Source organism: Podarcis raffonei, chromosome 4 (genome assembly GCF_027172205.1).
Source record: "Podarcis raffonei isolate rPodRaf1 chromosome 4, rPodRaf1.pri, whole genome shotgun sequence".
Lineage (NCBI taxonomy): Eukaryota > Metazoa > Chordata > Lepidosauria > Squamata > Lacertidae > Podarcis > Podarcis raffonei.
In genome coordinates, this window is record NC_070605.1 from 10,211,294 (window position 1) to 10,234,649 (window position 23,356).

At 46.2% G+C, this 23,356-nt stretch overlaps 1 protein-coding gene across 1 annotated transcript in view; it reads right to left on the reverse strand.

The window, feature by feature from the left end:
* WNT11 (Wnt family member 11) overlaps positions 1–17,756 on the reverse strand; it is a 61,095-nt gene extending 43,339 nt beyond the window's left edge. The window contains exons 1-2 of the mRNA XM_053385453.1: positions 17,093–17,756; positions 3,188–3,398 (exon numbers count right to left, since the gene is read on the reverse strand). Of these exons, the coding sequence (XP_053241428.1) occupies positions 3,188–3,264 (77 nt within the window). The 5' untranslated portion in view covers positions 3,265–3,398; positions 17,093–17,756. The remainder of the gene's footprint in view (positions 1–3,187; positions 3,399–17,092) is intronic.
* Between the last annotated feature and the right edge of the window lie 5,600 nt (positions 17,757–23,356).

The window sequence follows — 23,356 nt, forward strand, 5'->3', positions numbered from 1 at the left end:
AAGATCAAACCTATCCATTCTTAAGGAAATCAGCCCTGGAAGGACAGATCCTGAAGCTGAGGCTCCAGTACTTTGGCCACCTCATGAGAAGAGAAGACTCCCTGGAAAAGACCCTGATGTTGGGAAAGATGAAGGGCACAAGGAGAAGGGGACGACAGAGGACGAGATGGTTGGACAGTGTTCTCGAAGCTACCAGCATGAGTTTAACCAAACTGTGGGAGGAAGTGGAGGACAGAGGTGCCTGGCGTGCTCTGGTCCAGGGGGTCATGAAGAGTCGGACACGACTAAACGACTAAACAACAACCAGTTACGAGCAAGACGTGCCTCCCCTTTCCAAGCCAAGCCAGCGATTCAACTCTCAGCGATTCCAGGGAAAGGGATGGCCTGAATATTAGAATTGCAAAGTTGGAAGGGACTCCGAGGGTCATCTAGTCCAGCCCCTCGCAATGCAGGAATCTTTTGCCTAACGCGGGACTCAAACCAAAGTCCCTGAGATTCAGAGTCTGATTCTCTACCAACTGAGCTATCCCCACCCACCCAGACTACTCTACAGCAAATTTGAACACCCTAACACATTTTTAAAAGACATTAAACGGCCTTGGTCCAGTATATCTGAAGGAGCATCTCCACCCCCATCATTCTGCCCGGACACTGAGGTTCAGTTCCGAAGCCTTCTGGCGGTTACCTCCCTGCGAGAAGCCAAGTTACAGGGAACCAGGCAGAGGGCCTTCTCGGTAGTGGCGCCCGCCCTGTGGAACACCCTCCCACCAGATGTCAAAGAGAAAAACAACTACCAAACTTTTAGAAGACATCTGGAGACAGCCCTGTTTAGGGTAGCTTTTAATGTTTAACAGACCACTGTATTTTAATACTTTGCTGGAAGCCGCCCAGGGTGGCTGGAGAGACCCAGCCAGATGGGTAGGGTATAAATAATTATTATTATTATTATTATTATTATTATTATTATTATTATTATTATTATTATTATGTGGTGACCCAGCTAAGACAGAGATGGGAGCCTCCATCCCAGGGTTCAAAAGCACCCCTCCCACGCTGTCTATCCAGCCTCTGAGACTCTTTCTCAGTCCAGCTTGAAGCTCCACTGGTGACCTTTTCAGTCCAAGTCTGGTTCAGAGATTAAAAAACCAGGAGTCAGTGGCATCTGGTCAGTAGATTGAACAGGAACACAGGCCATTTGGTGCCTTCTCCACTAGGGCGAAATGCATTGCATTTCTATTTAATTTATGGTTCTTAATCCTACATTTGTGTCTATATGCATACATTACCATGTGTAAATCTTATGCAAATTGATGTCCTCTTTTCTGCATAACTCACCACACTAGGACAAACTCACAGGCAGGGCCAGATTTAGTTTTGATGAGGCCCTAAGCTACTGAAGGTAATGGGGCCCTTTATATGTCCAGCTGTCCTTTGTCAACTACAATTTTTTGTGTGTTGGATATATGCTAGGTGGTAATTTATGGACCTAGCGGGTATCGAAAGCCATTTGCACATAACAAAATATGTATTTTATCAAAGTAATTGTTGAAAAGTCCATGCAGAATGAGACACAAGATCTACCCACCGTGGAAGAGTGGCAGATGCAAGTGATTGACTACATGGAGATGGCAGAAATGACTGGCAGAATCCGTGACCAGGGAGAATAATTGATGGAAGAGGATTGGAAAAAGTTTAAGAACTATCTACAAAAATATTGTAAAATGTTTGAGTGTTAAAATGATGTGGGATGTGAAGGCAACATGGCATTGTTAATGGTTAAAAGAGTTCTGAAAAGAGGAATCTTAACAAGGAGGGGGTATGACTAGAATAATATTATGTCAAAGTATATAAGGTGGTGTAAGGGTTCAAGATAAGGGAAATTAGAGACATAATAACTGGAAATATATAATTATAAACGAGTTTGGAAAAAGGGTTAGAATTTGCTGAATTTGACGGAATAAAGAGGAATACAAAAAGGGGGATGTGAGGAGGTCAGGAAAGAGGAATATGGATTTTTGAAATTTAAAAAGTGGAATTTTTCTTTTTTCTTTTCTTCTTTTCTTTTTCTTGTTAAGTGTGTATTTTTTGTTTGTTGTTGATGTTCTCATTTTGTCATATGTGATATATGTTTTGTAAAATCTTAATAAACATTTTCCAAAAAAAAAAAAGAAAAGTCCATGCAGAATGTAGGCACCCTATATATAGAAAGGAGCAAACCAGTGATGTTTTAGGGAGCAGGCGAGCAGGTGGGGCCCATGACTTATATCCTAGGAGCCTACACAACACAAAACACTGTTGCTGTATGTAGGTTTTATTTTATTTGTTTTTTTTATCTTATATTTTGGAAATGTACATCCAGTTTTTTTCTTTCAATTTCTTGGCGGGCCCCAAGAGAGTGGGGCCCTAAGCTGTAGCTCGTTTAGCTTATACATAAATCTGGCACTGATCACAGGTTGAGTCAACCAAAATCAGCTATCAGAGGAATCAAGGAACAACTTGGAACGAAACGGCATGAGCCTTAGCTAAAGCCTGGGTGTAAACTGTTGGGCTGACTTGAGTGATATTTCTTGATGTTCCCTGGCAAACAGAAAAGCCCATCTTTCAAAATCTGACCAGTTTCCCTTAGCCAAAAGCAGTTGGGAGAGAAAGCTGTACATTACACACATCCACACAAACACCATCCATGCGGGTTGTATGTTTAAAGAGATTGTGCGCAATAAATATGGGTGAATGGCAGATTGGTGATTTTCAGAAGTTCAGCAAGGTGGCTTGACTCCCAATTGTTTAACAACAGCAACAACAAAACAATTTTTTCCCTACATAAATTGGGCTGAAGAACTGCTATCTAGGCGCAGATGTCTGCGTTGAAAAGACCGTGAGTTCAGTTCTGGTACTGTAAATAAATCTATGGGCTTTCATTCTGTCTGTCGTTTGAACCTCGCTCTGGTTGGTAGATCTTGTGGTTCCAGTAAGAAGCCAAGTTAAAATTGCACACATTCCCCCAACTATTTTCACCGTTGGGGCAGATACATGAATAAACAAGGATAACGCTTCCCTCATGCCTAGCTGGACCTAGGCTTTTCTGCCTCCACCCTGACACATGGTTTAAAGTACGTGGCAAGATTGCAAAATTGTCACACAATGCCTGGGCAGATTTTAAAAAATAATAATTAAATACAACACTTACAGCCACTTGATTCCGTTGCAGGTCCCATTCTGCAGAACGAAAGCCAGGAAAAAGGCCACCAAAAATTGCCGTGTCATCTTTGCCCGGTTCTACCTCTCTCTTTTCGCCACAAAATCTCTTCAGGAAAAAATAAAAGTGGCTTTTGGGAGAAGAAAAAAACCCTCCTTTGTGGGAGAGGAGGGAGGAGAGAGGAATTCCTCAAAACACCAATCTGAAATTGAGGAAGCGGAGAAGAAAACAAAAACGGGTTAACGCCTCGCCTTTTTACATCTGTACCGAAAGAGAAATCAAACTGCAAAGGAGTGGTTTGCGAATCGCGAACGAAATTTGGGTTTCTGCCACCACGAAGTCCCCCTGTTCTTAATAGAATCGATGTAGTTCCAGAGACAGGCAGACTGGATGGCTTGAATTACAGCAAAGGCACTCAAGTCCTATTTGGTTAACTCTGCATATGGCAGATTTTCATTCTTTATCCTGCCTTTATCCCTCCCCATTTATATATATGTGTATGGCTGAGAAGAGGAAAGGAGGGGGGAAATGTATGGACATCAAATCTCCACCCTCCCTGGAGGTTTTAATCTTCATCCTTTTTTCATTTGCAAATATATTAAAAGTCGAAGTGGAGGGAAAGAGCGCTTTTTTTTAAGGAGACGAATTACAGGAACGGATGTCGGCTAATGGAAATGCCCTCTCTGCTTGCAGATGTTGGAGGCTGCCTGGAGTGCCTGTGAGGGATGCTTGAAGCTGCCTTCTGCCTCTTGATTTCCTTCGCACTTCATTAGGTAGAGTATCTCACTTCTCCCACATACTCAAACACCTGGACCCCAAGGAACCACCGCAGCTGGGAATAAGCACACAATTGCAAACAGCCTCTCTGCAGGAAGATCGCACAGGGCTTTGCAGGAGGTGTGCGTGTGTGTGGAAGGGATAATAATAGCCCAGGATTTAAATGCATTTATTGAATCCTTCTCTTCACTCAATGACCTCAGAAGAGCACGCATGAAATGCATCAAGGCAGGGGGGGGGGGAAATTGCACCAGTTTTCCCGATTAGAACGCTAGCATTTCTGTCCTGCTTCCTAGCGTTCCTTTCACACCTGCATTATGGAACGGAGGCTTCTGGACCAATATACAGTCATACCTCGTGTTACGTTTGCTTCATGATACATTTTTTAAAGGTTGCGTCCCGCGGCAACCCAGAAGTACCCAAAAGGGTTACTTCCGGGTTTTGGCACTCGCGCATGCGCAGAAGCGCAAAATGACGTCACACGCATGCACAGAAGCGGCGAGTCGCGACCCGCACAGATGCACCGCTGCAGGTTGAGTTCTTTTCATGTTGCGAACGGGCCTCCGGAACGGATCCTGTTCACAACCAGAGGTACCACTGTACTGGCATGTCATGCTAAATCTCATGCACACCAGTGGGCAACAGCAACAGACATTACTGGACAATGTCGCTAGTTCCTCCCTCCCTTTCTTGTTGTTTAGTCATTTAGTCGTGTCTGACTCTTCATGACCCCCTGGACCAGTGCACGCCAGGCACTCCTGTCTTCCACTGCCTCCCTCGGTTTGGTCAAACTCATGCTGGTAGCTTCGAGAACACTGTCCAACCATCTCGCCCTCTGTCGTCCCCTTCTCCTCCCTTTCTACACATGTGCAATTCTGTTCCCAGATTATTCCTCCCTGAAAATGGTGGGTATTAACTGTCTGCTTTTATATTGCTAGAGGGACGATGGTGGCGCTATGGGTTAAACCACAGAGCCCACAGCTTGCTGATCAGAAGGTCGGAGGTTTGAATCCCCGCGACGGGGTGAGCTCCCGTTGCTCGGTCCCAGCTCCTGCCAACCTAGCAGCTCGAAAGCACGTCAAAGTACAAGTAGATAAATAGGTACCGCTCCGGCGGGAAGGTAAACGGCGTTTCTGTGTGCTGCTCTGGTTCGCCAGAAGCGGCTTAGTCATGCTGGCCACGCCGGCTCCCTTGGCAAATAAAGCGAGATGAGCACCACAACCCCAGAGTTGTCCACGACTCTACCAACCTTATTGTTTGTGCTTGTGAAATATGGACCACTTATAAACAGCATCTCCAACTTCTCGAAAGATTCCATCAACGGTGTCTCCAATAATTTTTACACATCACTTGGGAAGACAGGCAAACTAATGCCAGTGGCCTGGAACAGGCAAAGATCACCAGTGTTGAAGCAAAGATTCTTCAACATCAACTTCATTGGACTGGTCATGTTGTGAGGATTCCTGATTATTGTCTTCCAAAGCAACTACTCTATTCCGAACTTAAAAATGGAAAGCGTATTCTGGTGGTCAGCAAAAGAGGTTTAAAGACTGTCTCAAGGCAAATCTTTAAAAATGTAGTATAAACACCAACAACTGGGAAACACTGGCCTGCGAGCGCTCCAGTTGGAGAACAGCCTTTCCCAAAGATGTCATGGGCTTTGAAAACACTCGAACTCAGGACGCAAGGGAGAAACACGCTAAGAGGAAGGCACGCTTGGCAAATCCTCACCATGATCAGCTCCTGCCCGGAAACCTATGTCCCTGCTGTGGAAAGATGTGTGGATTTAGAATTGGCCTCCACAGCCACTTACGGACTCACTGTTAAAACCGCATTCATGGAAGACAATCTTACTCGGCTACGAGTGATCGCCAAAGAAGAAGAGACATGTTTTTTAACTGATGGATGTGTAATTGGTTACTTGACTGTGTTTTCAGCGGCCCTCCACTCCCATAAGAGGAAGACATAAATAACGATAAATAATCTCCAAGCAAGGATTTCGTAGGACTGCAGCCTTACTTAGAAATAAGTTTGGACTGTGGTCAATAAGATTTCCTTCCCGTTGAAAGCGATCCAAGATGGATCAGGCTGTGCATCTTAGAATCATAGAATGGTGGAGTTGGAAGGGACAGCGAGGATCATCTAGTCCAACTCCCTGCTTATCTTAAGGCTGTACTATGGAAAAGAATGTAGCAAGGTGCGTTACACTGAGATGGACCAATGGTCTAGGTAGCTCAGCGTTGTCTACATTGTCTGAGATTGACCCTGAGACCTTCTCTTACAGAGTCTGCTTTGCTACTGAGTTACAGCCCTTACTTCCATTAGATAGAATTAGGTGGGTGGGGGGAAAGAGAGGGAGCTTTTCTCAAATATATGGCTAGGCTGTGAAGGTACAACTATGTATGATTTCTTTGCGCCCAGTTGCCTGAGAGAGGGGCAGCCTTCAGAGCCTGCCAACTGCCTGAGGATTCCAGGAGCCATCACCACCTCTTTTAAATGACGTGATTCTGCTGTTGTGAAGTGTGGCCCTGCATGGCAAGGAATAGTGTAGTGGTTAGAGTATCGGTCTAGGAGACCCGGGTTCAAAGCCCACTTGGGCATAAAGCTGTTGTTACGACTGCTGTCTTTCGCATGTCTGCTGTGATAAATAAAGGGTGACGTAGCAGCAAAGAGACTGAGCTGCGAATCAATCCATGTATCTGTTTGCTGCATTTTTAGGCCGCCCAACTGAAGAGGAAAAAAATCCTGGGTGGTTTACAAGTTAAAACCGTCAGGCGTATGAGTAAAGCTATAAAACCATGAAACCGCAAAGCCAGTGCAGACTACAGCAAGCAAGAGAGAGTGCATTTGCTGTAGCAAATCAACAAATATTTGGTTTCAAAGCTTGCCTCTGCTGTGAACATGCTGGGTAGCTTTAAGCAGACCTCAAGATTCCTATCTGCAATATGGGAAATAATGCAAATGACCGATTTATACAGTATATATGAACCAGCCTTATCTTTGTGATTATGAGGAAGAAGCAGCAGCAGCAGCAGCAGCAGCTGGAACATGTGCAGAGGAGGTTGACCAAGGTGATCAAGGACCAGGAAACCAGCTCTGATTATGGGATGCGAAACACAAGAGCAGTCAAGTACAACATTCCTAGAGTGAACATGTTTACACATGGGGAGGAATGTTTGTCCAGCCAGCAGGTAAACTTCCCGTTTCCTTCTTGGCAGGGACAGACTTCCTCTGCATGTGACTAGAGGTGGGCTTAGCCTCACCTGTGCAGGTAACGACAAAAGCACAGGGCAGGGCATCCATCTCTCTATCTATGACTACTTTCGTCGAAGAAGCAACATCTGCTTAGCCAAAGATGCTCTCTTCCAGCCAAGAGAGGACAAAGGGACTGTCTCCTTATGAGATAGTGTCCAGATGTATGCTACTTTTCTAAGCTAAGTCTGTCTTCTGGGATCCAGTTGTGAACAGAATGTGAGTGAGTAAACTCTTTTTATACTTTTATAGAAGAGTGTGTCGTGTCTTATCTTTTATGAGGGGAAAAGGGGGAAATACCAGAACAGTTATTATAGAGGCTTTAGTGAGCCTGATCGAACGCATCCGCTGTGAGTTTAAAAAGGGGAATGTTGCTCTGCTAAATTGTGGAATTTGTTAACACAAGTTGGAAAGGCTATAATCAAACAATATATCCTCTCCTGCATCCCTGAACATTCCCACACTGATGAGGAACTGTTGAGGCAGTTGGGTATGTTTAGAGAAGACTGAGAGGTGATAGAATTGCCTACGTCTGAAGAGTTGTCGCTTGGAAGATGGAGCAAGCTTTCCTTCTACTGCTCCAGAGGGCAAGACCCGAACCAATGGATTCCAATGGCAAGAAATGAGGTTCCGAATAAACATCGGGAAGAACTTTCTGACAGTAAGAGCTGTTCGACAGTGGAATTGTCTCCCTCAGGAGGTTGTGGACTCTCCTTCCTTGGGGGCTTTGAAGCAGAGGTTAGATGTCTACCTGTCATGTATGATCTTGTTGAGATTCCTTCATTGCAGGGGGTTGGACTAGATGACCCTAGGGTCCCTCCCAGCTCTGCAATTCTTTGATCCTAACAACACGATAATGTGGGTAAAGCATAAGACGCACTCTAAATATTGTTAGAAATGTGATCAAACCCACTCTGTCTCTCACACACCCTTTCACACACACTTTCCATTTTTAAGTTTGGAATAGCGTAGTTGCTTTGAAAGACGATAATCAGGCTAGATAACTATTTGACTGAATAATTTCCATGATACAAGAGACTTCAAACAACCACTAAAAGTGTTGGAATCTACAGGAGCCTCAGTGAACAGATGCATCTTACATACCCTCCAACATTTCTCTTGTGTATATAAAGGTAAAGGTAAAGGTAAAGGGACCCCTGACCATTAGGTCCAATCGTGGCCGACTCTGGGGTTCCGGCGCTCATCTCACTTTACTGGTCGAAGGAGCCGGCGTACAGCTTCCGGGTCATGTGGCCAGCATGACTAAGCTGCTTCTGGCGAACCAGAGCAATGCACAGAAATGCCGTTTACCTTCCCGCCGGCGTGATACCTATTTATCTACTTGCACTTTGATGTGCTTTCGAACTGCTAGCTTGGCAGGAGCAGGAACCGAGCAATGGGAGCTCACCCCATTGTGGGGATTCGAACTGCCAACCTTCTGATCGGCAAGTCCTAGGCTCTGTGGTTTAGACCACAGTGCCACCTGCGTCCCCTGGTGTATATAGGGACGTCCTATTCCATATCCTCCAACATTTCTCTGATGAATATAGGGATGTCCTAAGGAAAAGCAGGACATTCTACATCCAGGATCAAATCAGAAACCAGGACTGTCCCTGGAAAATAGGGACACCTGGAGGTCTCCTAGGCACAAGGGCTATGTTCTGCCTCCACTGTCTGAATGTGCATTCCTGCTGGGGAGAGTTGCTGTTGCTCTCTAGTTCTGCTTGCAGCCTTCCCATAATAGGCAGCTGGTTGGCCACTGGTAAGCGTAGGAAGCTGGACTAGATGGGTCTTCGGACTGATCCAGCCAAGCTGCTCTTATGCTCTTACACGCCCTACTTTTTATGAGTGCGTTTGAACCACCTGGGAGAGTCAGGGGAGATCAATCTCTGAGCATGACTCTGGAGGAGAGAGCTGTGCTCTGCTGTGTGTGTTAGAAAGTTTTCGTCCAGGGAGTCCCACCGGCCACGGAATCTACTCTCTCCAAACGCCGTTCCTGGAAAAGTGCCATTATAAAGAGCAGACTTGTCTTGGCAGACCTCCTCTTCTAACTTCTTTTTTCAAAAAATATCCCCAATCATTGCAAGCAGAGATAAGTTCAGTCCATCGCTGGCCATTTTTATCCCAGCTTCTGCCTCTGCTGCCACTGGAGTGTTTCAAATGCCTTTTATCTCTGCCCCAAAGAAGCCCCACTTGAAAACTTCACTCCTTAAAGCATTCGCTGCACTGCTTGAAATGGGCTATTTTGGAGCCTCTATCTCTCTGATGGATTTGGGCTTCTTAACAACACAGGCTCCTCTTGCTGCTGTTTCCTAAAGCAGCAGTTTGCGATATTCCAGAGGTGAAACTCAAAAGCCCAATTTGCAGAGCGCAGATCCTGAGAAAAACCAGCCGTAACGTACCAACATTGCACTGTTTTCTCCAAATAATTCAACAAAACGAACAGGATCTGCTGCTATGCATTCCTTCCCAATCATCCCTATCATTAACTGCTGAATAATGGGCCAATAACAATGAAATCAATTGGCCTTAGTTTAGTCTTCGGGACTAAAATGGGCTGAATTTGTGTTTTTATTCCATTGGGTGATGGGTTTTATTCCTGATGGCTCTGCCTGATGACTCATCCAAAGTCTATTCTCTCCTTAAATGCTATTTGTTTACTTATTTAGTCATGTCTGACTCTTTGTGACCCCATGGACCAGAGCACACCAGGCACTCCTGTCTTCCACTGCCTCCCGCAGTTTGGTCAAACTCATGCTGGTAGCTTCGAGAACACCGGCCAACCATCTCGTTCTCTGTCATCTCCTTGTGCCCTCCATCTTTCCCAACATCAGGGTCTTTTCCAGGGAGTCTTATCTTCTCACGAGGTGGCCAAAGTATTGGAGCCTCAGCTTCACGATCTGCCCTTCCAGTGAGCATTCAGGGCTGATTTCCTTCAGAATGGATGGGTTTGATCTTCTTGCAGTCCATGGGACTCTCAAGAGTCTCCTCTAGCACCAGAATTCAAAAGCACCAATTCTTCGGCGATCAGCCTTCTTTATGGTCCAGCTTTCACTTCCATACATCACTACTGGGAAAACCATAGCTTTAACTATGCGGACCTTTGTTGGCAAGGCGATGTCTCTGCTTTTTAAGATGCTGTCTAGGTTTGTCATTGCTTTTCTCCCAAGAAGCAGGCGTCTTTTAATTTTGTGACTGCTGTCACCATCTGCAGTGATCATGGAGCCCAAGAAAGTAAAATCTCTCACTGCCTCAATTTCTTCCCCTTCTATTTGCCAGGAGGTGATGGGACCAGCGGTGGTGCTTAATTTTGGACAGATTGCATTTTAAAGAATTGCACTTGATGAACAAAGACTCACCCAGTCTACCTAAGAAAGCCTACTATCATGGTCACGATGGCTGTGCTCTGCCTGCAGCAATGCTCCTGAGTACCAGTTGCAGGAAAAGAAGAAGAAGAAGAAGAGTTTGGATTTGATATCCCGTTTTATCACTACCCGAAGGAGTCTCAAAGCGGCTAACATTCTCCTTTCCCTTCCTCCCCCACAACAAACACTCTGTGAGGTGAGTGAGGCTGAGAGACTTCAGAGAAGTGTGACTGGCCCAGGGTCACCCAGCAGCTGCATGTGGAGGAGGAGGGTAGAGTGCTCTTGTGCTCGGTGCTCGCTTATTGACAACTGCTTGGCCACTGTGAGAACAGGATGCTGATCTAAATGAGATTTTGGCTTCATCCAGCATGCCATATAAGAAGAGCCTTTTGTACACCAGATGAAGACCTTTTGATTCACACAAATTTTAAATAGCTAGTCTGGGCCTCTTGGGTTTTTTAAAAAATTTCTATTTCCACTTTGGGAGTGCAATGGGCTTCTTCCACCATTGCAACTTTTGATTCAACTGTTATGTTTTATTTTCTATTTACAGTGGTACCTCGGGTTAAGAACTTAATTCGTTCTGGAGGTCCGTTCTTAACCTGAAACTGTTCTTAACCTGAAGCACCACTTTAGCTAATGGGGCCTCCCACTGCCGCCGTGCGATTTCTGTTCTCATCCTGAAGCAAACCTCTTAACCTGAGGTACTATTTCTGGGTTAGCAGAGTCTGTAACCTGAAGCGTTTGTAACCCGAGGTACCACTGTAAATTGGACTTTTTCTTCTTTATTGCAAGGCATCAGAAAACTTTATTTTATGGGGTGGCATGTAGACCATTTCTTAATTATTTTTTTTAGAAGACCAGTATTTCTGCCAGAATGGAGATTCTTAGGATCAAAACATCAGCAGGTGGAGAAAAATGTGTCACATATTTTGCAAGCTCCTTTTACATACCCTGAGGTCACAGGGAGCTAAAGGTGTAACCTGAAGAGGAATTTCTAAGGGGAGGAAAGGATGAGGGATGGGGTGGTGAAATCGGATGTGTTGTTTACAAAGGTGAAAAGTCAGGTCACAAGTCAAGGCAGGAACAAGTGGCTTGTTATCTCCTGCTACTAACCTGACCCTGTTTGTCTTTGGCTGAGTCGTCCCCCAACCCCCCTTTTAAACACATCTGTGTGAGTTTGTAGAGAAAGATAGCTTCTTCTTTGGCTGCTGTTGGCTTTAAAAAGAGGAAATGGACATATTTGTGGGCGGTGGCAAATGTTGGTGTGCAGGGAGAAAGAAATGTTGATGCTTGCTTGGGGGAAACATGCAGGCAGCTTTATTGAGCCATTTAATAAAGGACATCACCTTGCCAACAAAGGTCCGTCTAGTTAAAGCTATGATTTTCCCAGTAGTGATGTATGGAAGTGAGAGCTGGACCATAAAGAAGGCTGATCGCCGAAGAATGGATGCTTTTGAATTTTGGTGCTGGAGGAGACTCTTGAGAGTCCCATGGACTGCAAGAAGATCAAACCGATCCATTCTGAAGGAAATCAGCCCTGAGGGCTCACTGGAAGGACAGATCGTGAAGCTGAGGCTCCAATACTTTGGCCACCTCATGAGAAGAGAAGACTCCCTGGAAAAGACCCTGATGTTGAGAAAGATGGAGGGCACAAGGAGAAGGGGACGACAGAGGATGAGATGGTGGGACAGTGTTCTCGAAGCTACCAGCATGAGTTTGACCAAACTGCGGGAGGCAGTGGAAGACAGGAGTGCCTGGCGTGCTCTGGTCCATGGGTTCCGAAGATCAAGCAGCAGGTTTTCATCTATCTTTGGCTACAACTGGGTGTCTTTTTGAATCAAAATGACAGGCTGGACCTTTCAAACCTGCACTGATTATGACCATGGATTTGAAAACTGCACTGATTTCAACCACCCATTTCAAAGCTGAACTGATTTTGATCACTGATTTCCCCCCATTTTGAATTCATGAAAAATGCCAATTACAAGGCTGCTGGCTGTTTATATTTAAGGAGGGACGTTAAAAGCTTTGCTTTTTAATCAGATGTTGAAGATATTTTAGCCGCTGTGTTATCTTGCTACTGTTTCCTATTGGCTGTTACATCCATATATCAACATTTTTTCACAAAAATGTATACTGCTCTGATCTCCTACGGGAGGAAAAGCGGGATATAAATGATGTTAAACTAATGGATCGTTTTAAAGAAAACATTCCTTTAATTAACTCTCGTGTCATTCCTCCCTAAATGTTATGTAAGACAAGGGAAGAAAGAGAGAGACGGGGATTATATTTTCAGCCGCAAGATGACATTACTCTTGTTAACATCTAGTTCCAAGTCATTGAAAGTTTGCTGGATGGAGCTCTGCCAGGACCAGATGTTTTGGAGTTCAGGAGAAATCCTGTCTGTGGCACTTTGCCTTCGACAAAATGTAAGAATAATTTGGGGGCAATTTACACAATCGGAAACTATATATATATGGTAAAGCATGTCTTGAACTACCAATTCAGGCTACAGAAGGGGGTGGGTTGCATTGTCTGGCTACCCCTTCCCAACAAAACCATTTGCAGCCCATGAATAAATAGCTTAGAATCATAGCATTGTAGAGTCAGAAGGGACCCTGAGGGTCATCTAGTCCAACCCCCTGCAACGTAGCTGTCCCGTACAGGGATCAAACCTGCAACCTTGTCCTTATCAGCACCATGCTCTAACCAACTAAGCTATTTCCTCAGCTTATCAAGAGAGAAGACGAAACCAAACTTTCCTCCCTGACATGCTATGTTTCCCATTGCATGGAGTTGTGCTCCCGTTCTCCACAAAGGGAAAACAGTCATAAGCCCAGCTCAATTTAGATGCGGTCGTTAAGTTCAGCGAGTCTACTCTGAGTAAAAACTTAGTTGAAGACCACCCAGAATATACAGTGGTACCTCAGGTTAAGAACTTAATTCATTCTGGAGGTCCATTCTTAACCTGAAACTGTGCTTAACCTGAAGCACCACTTTAGCTAAATGAGGCCTCCTGCTGCCGCCGCGTGATTTCTGTTCTCATCCTGAAGCAAAGTTCTTAACCCGAGGTACTATTTCTGGATTAGCAGAGTCTGTAACCTAAAGTGTCTGTGACCCGAGGTACCACAGTATATTGAAGGCTTAAGCATGCAGCTACCTTATATAAAGAGACGCGGGTGGCGCTGTGGGTTAAACCACAGAGCCTAGGACTTGCTGATCAGAAGGTCGGCGATTCAAATCCCCGCGACGGGGTGAGCTCCCATCGCTCGGTCCCAGCTCCTGCCAACCTAGCAGTTTAAAAGCACGTCAAAGTGCAAGTAGATAAATAGGTACTACTCCGGTGGGAAGGTAAATGGCATTTCCGTGTGCTGCTCTGGTTCGCCAGAAGCAGCTTAGTCATGCTGGCCACATGACCCGGAAGCTGTACGCCGGCTCCCTTGGCCTATAAAGCCAGATGAGCACCGCAACCCCAGAGTCGGCCACGACTGGACCTAATGGTCAGGGGTCCCTTTACCTTTAGGAACATGGAAACTGCGTTAAAGCACTGGTGCATTAGCCCATTATTGTCAACAATGACTGGCAGCAGCTCCCTGGGGTCTTGGGAAGAGAGAGTCTCCCCCTGCCCATTAGTGATTGAACCCAGGGTCCTCTGCACATGCAGCACTGAGCTACAGCCCTGCCCATTGAAAAACCAGTTTTCTTTTTCATGCAACGTAAGAACATCAAATGCCTTTAGGAAGCCCCTGGGCACCTATGAGAGCAACAGCGCACCTGCCTCTCTGCACCTAGCACCTAGTATTCAAAGGCAAAATATATTCAGCCACACCCCAGTTTGAATTAGAGTACAGCCGCCCAGGACCAGAAAAGCTTGTTTTGTGAGCCTGATCCTACCTTTGAAAAACAGCCAGCTCTCCTTGAATGCAGTCAGAAAGCAGCTAAAGACCGGCCTGAAGGCGCGTGGGGCTACCATCTTTCTGAACCTAATAAGCAGGTCTACGTCAGCTCTCTGAGAACCACACATAGGACACATACATAAAAGGCAGAATACAAATGTAAGAGGTGGGAGCCAGATTCCCAAACCTTGATGAAGTTTCATTTATAGCCTGTTAGGCCGACGGAGGTTTGTTGTTTTTCTCTTGTAGGTTTCTATGGAAAGTATTTTTGTGTTCTTGCACACTGTAAAACACACCCTGTGTTCCTCAGATGGAGGACGGTCTGGAAATTTAAAATATAAGCAAGCAGAATGCGCTTTCCCCCTTTGCAAAATTCACAACAGGGACGCGCCTGCCAGCAATTATATCTGGCTCATCCTGACCGCAGGTTTGGATTTGCAAATCCAGACTCCTATGAAATCACATCTGTGGAGTGGTTGGGGGGGAGGCGGAGAAAGAAAGCAAATATTTTCCATCACCCAAAAGTCTGCACCCATAACGTTTTGTCTTTACTAGGTGAATTGCCGTCTGCCTGGGACGCAGTTAAACAGATCATGTTGCCGCCCCATAGAAGTCCACCCTCCTGCAGCGTCTACTGTTTCCCCCAGTTCTCAGTGCACCCCCTTTTTCATCTAAAGGGTCCCCACAACCTTCGAAAGCTTGCTGGCTCAGTCAAACCTCCTGAACCGTGCCTATCATCAGTTTTTAACAACAGCAACAAAATGAACCTGCCTTTCCAGCTGTTTTAGGGACAAGTAACACCTGCCTTCTGCTTGCGGGTGTTTGCAAGAGCCGCTGTGTGCTTTCGTAAAAATGCGAGGCATATATTAAACTAATAGTAATTGATCGTTATATTAATTGGCATTTTAAATGATTTCTTTTTCCTGATGCTTTTACTCATGTCGCTAGTCTTGCATGCTGCACAGCACCTTTCTGTACTCGTATAAAAGTACGGATTATAAATGCTTCGATAAATAAGCAAATGAGAGTGCTGTTTCAATCCTGGGCATATTTAAGGTGGAGGAAGTTCAGCTGAGTTGAGTGCAGCTTACAAACCAAAAAAGTATCCCTAGATCATGGATGGGCCCCCACTGTCAGCTATCTACCAAACTGGCAGCCCAAGTCCATGCATGCTTACTCATGAGTAGGACCCATTTTATAAGCGCCCCCCCACCTTCCAATGAACAGCATCCCAGCTCAACTCTGCATGTGGTTGCTCAGAATTAATTCCAACTGAGTTCAATGGAATATTGTCCAACAAGTGTGTTTAGGGGTATAGAATCCTATACACATTTACACCAGGAAGTCCCATTGGGTGCAACGGGGCTTACTACTTCTGAGTAGAAATGCTCCAATTTAAATGTCAGCAAGCTTGCCACCTGACTGCCAACAGCTCCTTTTTCTTTTTTTGCTCCCAGAATATTATCTAGGGATTTCTCCAGCGCAATTCGCATTGAGAGCAGGAATTGTGTAGAGCTCAAAGGGTCTTACGCAACAGGCATTCTTGATGGCTTGCGCTCCAAGTTTCTAGCCCTCGTGATATCGCGAGGAGGGCGAATCCAATTAAAATGCATTCCCTCGACAAAGTGACGTACATTGTGGCGCAAAGACAGAATAAATGTTGGCAGCGTTATATTAAAAGGGGAAGGGGGCCTTCTTGAATTTTGGTTCTGTGTTCGGAAATAGTAACGTGATTATTCTTCTATATTTCATGCAATCCGGAATCAGAGGTTACACTTGAAAGGCGCTTGTTTATTAGAGTCACAGGTGTGTGTTACAGCGGGTCACACGCGGACCCCTCTCTGTCTGTCTGCACGTCCGGATAACCCGCATCTAGAGATAGTTTTCCAGCATATAGATAACGAGAGCAGCAGTTTCTTTCTCCAGAGAGCAGTCTGGCAAGCCACGGCGCATCTGCTTCTATAACCACATCGCGTTGCATTTCCTGCTCTCTCTTTTTACAAAAACGCTGACTTCTTTTAAAAATAAGAGGGCTTTACAAGCAGGCTCAGCAACCCCGACCCCTTTTAAACGCGGGGGTTTTGCAGCAGCGCAACGCGCCTCTTGGCCGAAGTACCAAACGCTTGCGATTTCTGCTCACGCGCCACCGCTCCAGGTTTGGAAAGCCTGACTTTTTGCCCTCCCTGTTTTGCAAAACTGGCCAAGTGTTGCCAGTCAAGGGCTGTGTGAAACACACAAAGCTGTGGCTATTTTAAATAAATAATAAAGTGTGTGTGTGTGTACACTTTAACATAAACAGCTTCCACAGACTTGCATTTCCACCCTCCGAAACAACGCAGCGCCGTCTTGTCAATTTCACTGAAACAGACCACACAGCGCCGCTTAAGCGTAATTGGGTATCCGGGCGCATCAACTTTCCGTCAATGAATAAATCCCAGACTTTCTGAGCAAGCCGGATCTAGTCGATCTCCTCACCCTCCCAGATCATTCAGCCAGGAATTACTAGGACCGCTCCTCTCCCCAACCCAAACCAAGCCTCAAAGGATCGCAGCGTTTACTAATAAAAAAAAAACAGCAACAGAAAGTCCCTCGCTTCTCCTTACCTTTTGGCAGCGGTGGGGAGGGGGAAATCTTCTTCCTTGTCCCTTCTCCAAAATCGTCTTCCAAAAACTGGGGTGGGGAAGGAAGGGGATTTGAGGTGGGCGATGTCTTCAACAGCCCCGCTTCACCAAATGTTTCCTGGGCAGAGAGGACGCCTCGGTTTTGCAGATGTTAGCAGTCCAAGATACGGTTCCCAAACACAGTTCCCGAGCTCAGGAAGATCAGCCGGAGGGAAAAATAGATGTTAAACTGAAAAACACACAGCTAGGACGGGCGAGGGATTTGGAGAGAGAGAGAGAGAGAGAAAGAGACGCTGGGAAGTTGGAACGGGGGAGCAAATCGGGAAGGAGGGGAAAAATGATTGCAAAAAATAATAATAATGCAAAAGAGGCTCTGGGAAGATGTTGCAAAGTGCGCGTCTTTTTCTCTCTCTGTGTGTGTGTGGCTCCTGAGTCGCAGGCGATCGCCTCTTCTTCTTCCTAAACCCCCGTCCAGCTCCACAGCTGCAAAAGTCCTTTATGGCTCTTCTCCGGCTGACGGAACCTGCTTTTATGCGCTCCTCGGGGCTTTGATGTGAGTGGTGATGTCAGCCCGTATTAGCATAACAAAAACGTGCGGGATTTACTGCCTTGGAGAGAGAGAGAAAAAATACAGGACAAATAAAACGTGTTTGATCTGTTCAGCGGGGAGTTGACAAAAAAAAGAGGGGGGGAGTATATATTTGCCCAGGATGCCCCCCCCCGACACACAACACTGTCCCTCTGCAGGCCCCCCTGCAGCAAAACTCCTCTCGCGTTTCCCCCTTCCGTGCACAGAAATAAACGCCAGAGGGCAGGCGGGGGAGCGCGGAAAGAAGCCGCAGGTTGCTGCGCGCAGGCTTAAGCGCCACTGCAGATGGATCCCAGGAGCCTTGCCTCATAAGAACCCAGCTCTCCTGGGTCAAGCCGAAAGGGGTCCATTCTAGTCCATTATCTGGCAGCACCGGATTTAGAGTGGTACTGCTGGCTTCCTCCACAGGGAGCCAAGCTGATGATGCACAAAATAGTGAGCTTCAGAGCATGTGCAGAATGAAAGGTGAGACAATGGGTGCTTTAACGAACTCTGTTCCCAAAGGAATCATCGTTCTACCCGGACACTGAGGTCCAGCGCCCAGGGCCTTCTGGCGGTTCCCTCCCTGCGAGAAGCCAAGTTACAGGGAACCAGGCAGAGGGCCTTCTCGGTGGTGGCACCCGCCCTGTGGAACGCCCTCCCACCAGATGTCAAAGAGAACAACTACCAGACTTTTAGAAGACATCTGAAGGCAGCCCTGTTTAGGGAAGCTTTTAATGTTTGATGCATTACTGTATTTTAATATTTTGTTGGAAGCCGCCCAGAGTGGCTGGGGAAGACCAGCCAGAGGGGTGGGGTATAAATAATAAATTATTGATTGATTGATTGATTTTTACCCTGTCCATCTGACTGGGTTGCCCCAGCCACTCTGGGCAGCTGCCAACATATATAAAATAATTGAACATTAAACATTAAAAAGCTTCACTATACAGTGGTACCTCGGGTTACAGATGCTTCAGGTTACAGACTTCGCTAACCCAGAAATAGTACCGCAGGTTAAGAACTTTACCTCAGGATGAGAACAGAAATCACATGGTGGTGGGAGGCCCCATTAGCTAAAGTGGTGCTTCAGGTTAAGAACAGTTTCAGGATAAGAACGGACCTCCGGAACGAATTAAGTTCTTAACCCGAGGTACCACTGTACAGGGCTGCCTTCAGATGTCTTCTAAAGGTTACATAGTTACTCATCTCCTTGACACCTGATGGGAGGGCGTTCCACAAGGAGGGCGCCACTACCAAGAAGGCCCTTGTGTCTGGTTCCCTGTAACTTCGCTTCTCGCAGGGAGGGAACTGCCAGAAGACCCTCGGAGCTGGACCTCAGAGTCTGGGCTGAGCGATGGGGGTGGAGATGCTCCTTCAGGTCTACTGGGCCGAGGCCGTTTAGGGCTTTCAAGGTCAGCACCAAAACTTTGAATTACGCTCAAAAACATACTAGTGAGACTCTTAAATTCAGGGTAGGGGATTTGAGCCCCATGTTGGGCAAAATGTTCCTGCACAGTGGAAGTCGCAGGGCCGGCCCACTGATGAGGCTAAGTAAGGTGACTGCCTCAGGCGGCAGTGTCCACAGGAGCAGCAGATTCGGCCCCCAATGAATGCAAAACCTGCTGCTGCCACCATTTACGGTAACCTTACTCTTTGCTTTCAGCCTACTCAGATTGAAGAGCTTTCCATCTGTTCGATATATGATTTCTACTCCGGTGGGGAGTTTCCCTTAGGCTAAGTGTAGGATCATGGCAATGAAAATAATGAATAGAGTTGGGGCGATAACACAACCCTGTTTAACACCTGATCCCACTGTGAACGGTTCACTTTGAGAGCCATTGTTATCTGCGATTGTTGCTGTCGTATTATCATGGAGGAGCCGAAGGATATTCACAAATTTATCTGAGCAGCTAATTTTCAGAAGGACAGTCCACAGGGCATTACGATTTACAACGTCAGAAGCCTTAGTCAGGTGCTCTCTGCATTTTCCTTGAAGCTGTCAAGTGGTGAAAATTACCGTATTTTTTGCTCTATAAGACTCACTTTTTCCCTCCTAAAAAGTAAGGGGAAATGTGTGTGCGTCTTATGGAGCGAATGCAGGCTGTGCAGCTGTCCCAGAAGCCAGAACAGCAAGAGGGATTGTGCTTTCACTGCGCAGCGATCCCTCTTGCTGTTCTGGCTTCTGAGATTCAGAATTTTTTCCCCCTTGTTTTCCTCCTCCAAAAATTAGGCGCGTCTTGTGGTCTGGTGCGTCTTATAGAGCGAAAAGTACGGTATGTCCACTGTCTCCCTAGAAGGCTGAAAAGCATTTGGGGATTCAGGAAGGGTCACCTCAGATATTGTTAAGAGACAGTTTGCAAAGATCTTTGCAAGAATTTTTCCTGCCGCAGCTCATAGAGAGATGCCTTGATAGTTTCCGCAAAAATCAGTTCTGTCATCTTTTTTAAAGAGGACGTGTGGATCCAGAATTGGCCTCTACAGTCACTTATGGACTCACTGTTAAAACCGTGTTTATGGAAGACAATCTTACTCGGCTATGAAGGAATGCCAAAGGAGAAGAAGAAGAAGGTGGTTGGCCACTGTGAAATTTGCCATTGGCATTGCCATTGGCGCTGTGAAATTTGCCAGCAAGCATTTCTTACATTCTAAAGTCAAAAGGAAACACAACTTTTAATAACTCACCTTTGGTTCCCTCTTGACAGAACATGCCCAAAAGCAAACAGATTAACAAATAATAAACAGGTGTGTGCCCTGAACTTCCAGCCTCACCAATTAAAGTCTGCCTTGCACGATTCCACTGTGGCCCTAGGAAAAAGAAACACCATGAGTAATAAATTAAACGTTTCTGTTTGCAAAAGCAGCAGCAGGATATAAAATAACAACGCCGCAGCCTGCCCAAGGATTTAAGATGTGTAAACTTTTAAATGGGTTATTCTCCCTTCTCCCCGCCCCTTTCCCCCAGCAAATGGCTTCGGCATCCATATTTTCTGCTCCGTAGGACCCAGAAACTCCAGCGGGTGCAGAATGCTGCAGCAAGACTCCTTACGGGGTCTTCGCTGCGAGATCACATTCATCCGGTGCTATATCAACTGCACTGGCTCCCGGTGGAGTACAGGATCAGGTTTAAGGTGCTGGTTTTAACCTTTAAAGCCCTATACGGCCTAGGACCCTCGTACCTACGGGACCGCCTCTCCTGGTATGCCCCACAGAGAAACTTACGGTCTTCAAATAAAAACATCTTGAAGGTCCCAGGCCACAGAGAAGTTAGGCTGGCCTCAACTAGAGCCAGGGCTTTTTCGGCTGTGGCTCCGACCTGGTGGAACACTCTGTCACAAGAGACTAGGGCCCTGCGGGACTTGACATCTTTCCGCAGGGCCTGCAAGACAGAGCTGTTCCGCCAGGCCTTTGGCCAGGGCACAGCCTGACTCCCTCCCTCAGCAATCTTTGCGGAGCTCTGGCCCAGTGGTGGCCAGTGGCTTGAATTTAATTAATTTTATAATGAATGATTTTAGAGTGTTGTTTGTGTTGTACTTTTGTACTGTTTTATTGTTGTTAGCCGCCCTGAGCCCGGCTTCGGCTGGGGAGGGCGGGATATAAATAAAATTTATTATTATTATTATTATTATTCATGCTAGAATTGTCCTGAATACGATTCCAGGGCATGGCTAATGATTACCAAGAAAAATAAACAAGTTAACCTTTCAGCCGGAACTCTTTCATGTTACCTTTCCAAAGGCTGGCTACTGTTGACTGATTCCACCGGCTGATTTCATAAGTAAACCCGAGAATATTAATATTTTTTAGGTGGAGTTTTTCTTTTGCTGAATGTATCTTCCCATCTGATAAAGAGGATGAAAGGGCAGAGGTAAAATGCCAGAGGAAGTGTGTGGGAGATTGGGAAGTTGCAGGTGCGCACACACACACACACACACACACACCCTGTTAAGTATTACAACTAAGCCTTAAGATTATATCGGCCAGATTCATTGGAGGCAAGGAATCCTTTGCTTTATTGATTGAAGCTGTAAGCACTCCTAGAGCTATAACTGGGGTGGAGAACCTTGCACCTGCAGGCAAAATATTGCTCTCCAGTCCTATCTGGCTCCTCCTGAGCCATGCCTCTTCTCCCCAGGCCAGCCCCCTCTCTGGCCCTGTTTTGCACCCTTTTGGCCTGGCTAAAATCTATCCTTAATAGAGTCAGAAGGGCCGCTCATGATCATCTAGTCCAACCCCCTTGCAACGCAGGAATATGCAGCTGTCCCGTACAGGGATCAAACCTGCAACCTTGGCGTTATCAGCACCACACTCTTACCGACTGAGCTATGGTACCTTGGTTCTCGAACTGAATCCGTTCCGGAAGTCCGTTCCAAAACCAAAGCGTTCCAAAACCAAGGCAAGCTTTACCATAGAAAGTACAGTGGTACCTCGAGTTAAGTACTTAATTCGTTCCAGAGGTCTGTTCTTAACCTGAAACTGTTCTTAACCTGAAGCACCACTTTAGCTAATGGGGCCTCCCGCCGCCGCCGTGCTGCTGGAGCACGATTTCTGTTCTCATCCTGAAGCAAAGTTCTTAACCCGAGGTACTATTTCTGGGTTAGCGGAGTCTGTAACCTGAAGTGTCTGTAACCTGAAGCGTATGTAACCCGAGGTACCACCCGAGGCAAAACGGATTAATCCCTTCCACACTTTTAAAAGCAACCCCTAAAACAACAATTTGACATGGATTTTACTATCTATCGAGACCATTGATCCATAAAATGAAAGCAGTAAACAATGTATTGCAGTCACACAATCGTCAATCAGTAGCTGGACTGGGTTCCACACAGTCACAAAAACAAAGAGATGCAAAAACGCAAAATAAATACCAAAACCAGACAGACCTCAGCGTAACACTGAAAACGGAAGCGTGGCACTCAAATCGGAAGCGTAACACTCAAAACGGAGCACGTTCAGCTTCCAAAAAAAGTTCACAAACCAGAACACTTACTTCCGGGTTTGCAGTGTTTGAGTTCCAAGTTGTTTGAGTACCAAGGCATTTGAGAAGTGAGGTACCACTGTACTGCCTCTGGTTTGCCTAGATTGAGGATGGAGAGCCAGGCGTGGTTGAAGTGCTCTTGCACTCGGATCCCACTTGCAAGTTTTCCACAGGCATCTGGTTGGCCGCTGTGAAAACAAAATGCTGGACAAGATGGGCCATTGGCCTGATCCAGCAGTCTCTCCCTATGTCCTTAGCTGATGACGTGGACATGGTCCTTGCAACAATCTGGCCAACCGCTTGTCTTCTTGACCCTTGACTCTCTCAGCTTATAATGCTTGGTCAGGAGGGGTGCAGCATCTTAAAAAGCAGAGACATCACCTTGCTGACCAAGGTCCATATATTTAAAGCTATGGTTTTCCCAGTAGTGATGTATGGAAGTGAGAGCTGGACCATCAAGAAGGCTGATCACGAAGAATTGATGCTTTTGAATTCTGGTGCTGGAGGAGACTCTTGAGAGTCCCATGGACTGCAAGAAGATTGAACCTCTCCATTCTGAAGGAAATCAGCCCTGAGTGCTCACTGGAAGAACAGATCCTGAAGCTGAGGCTCCAAGACTTTGGCCACCTCATGAGAAGAGAAGACTCCCTGGAAAAGACCCTGATGTTGGGAAAGATGGAGGCCACAAGGAGAAGGGGAC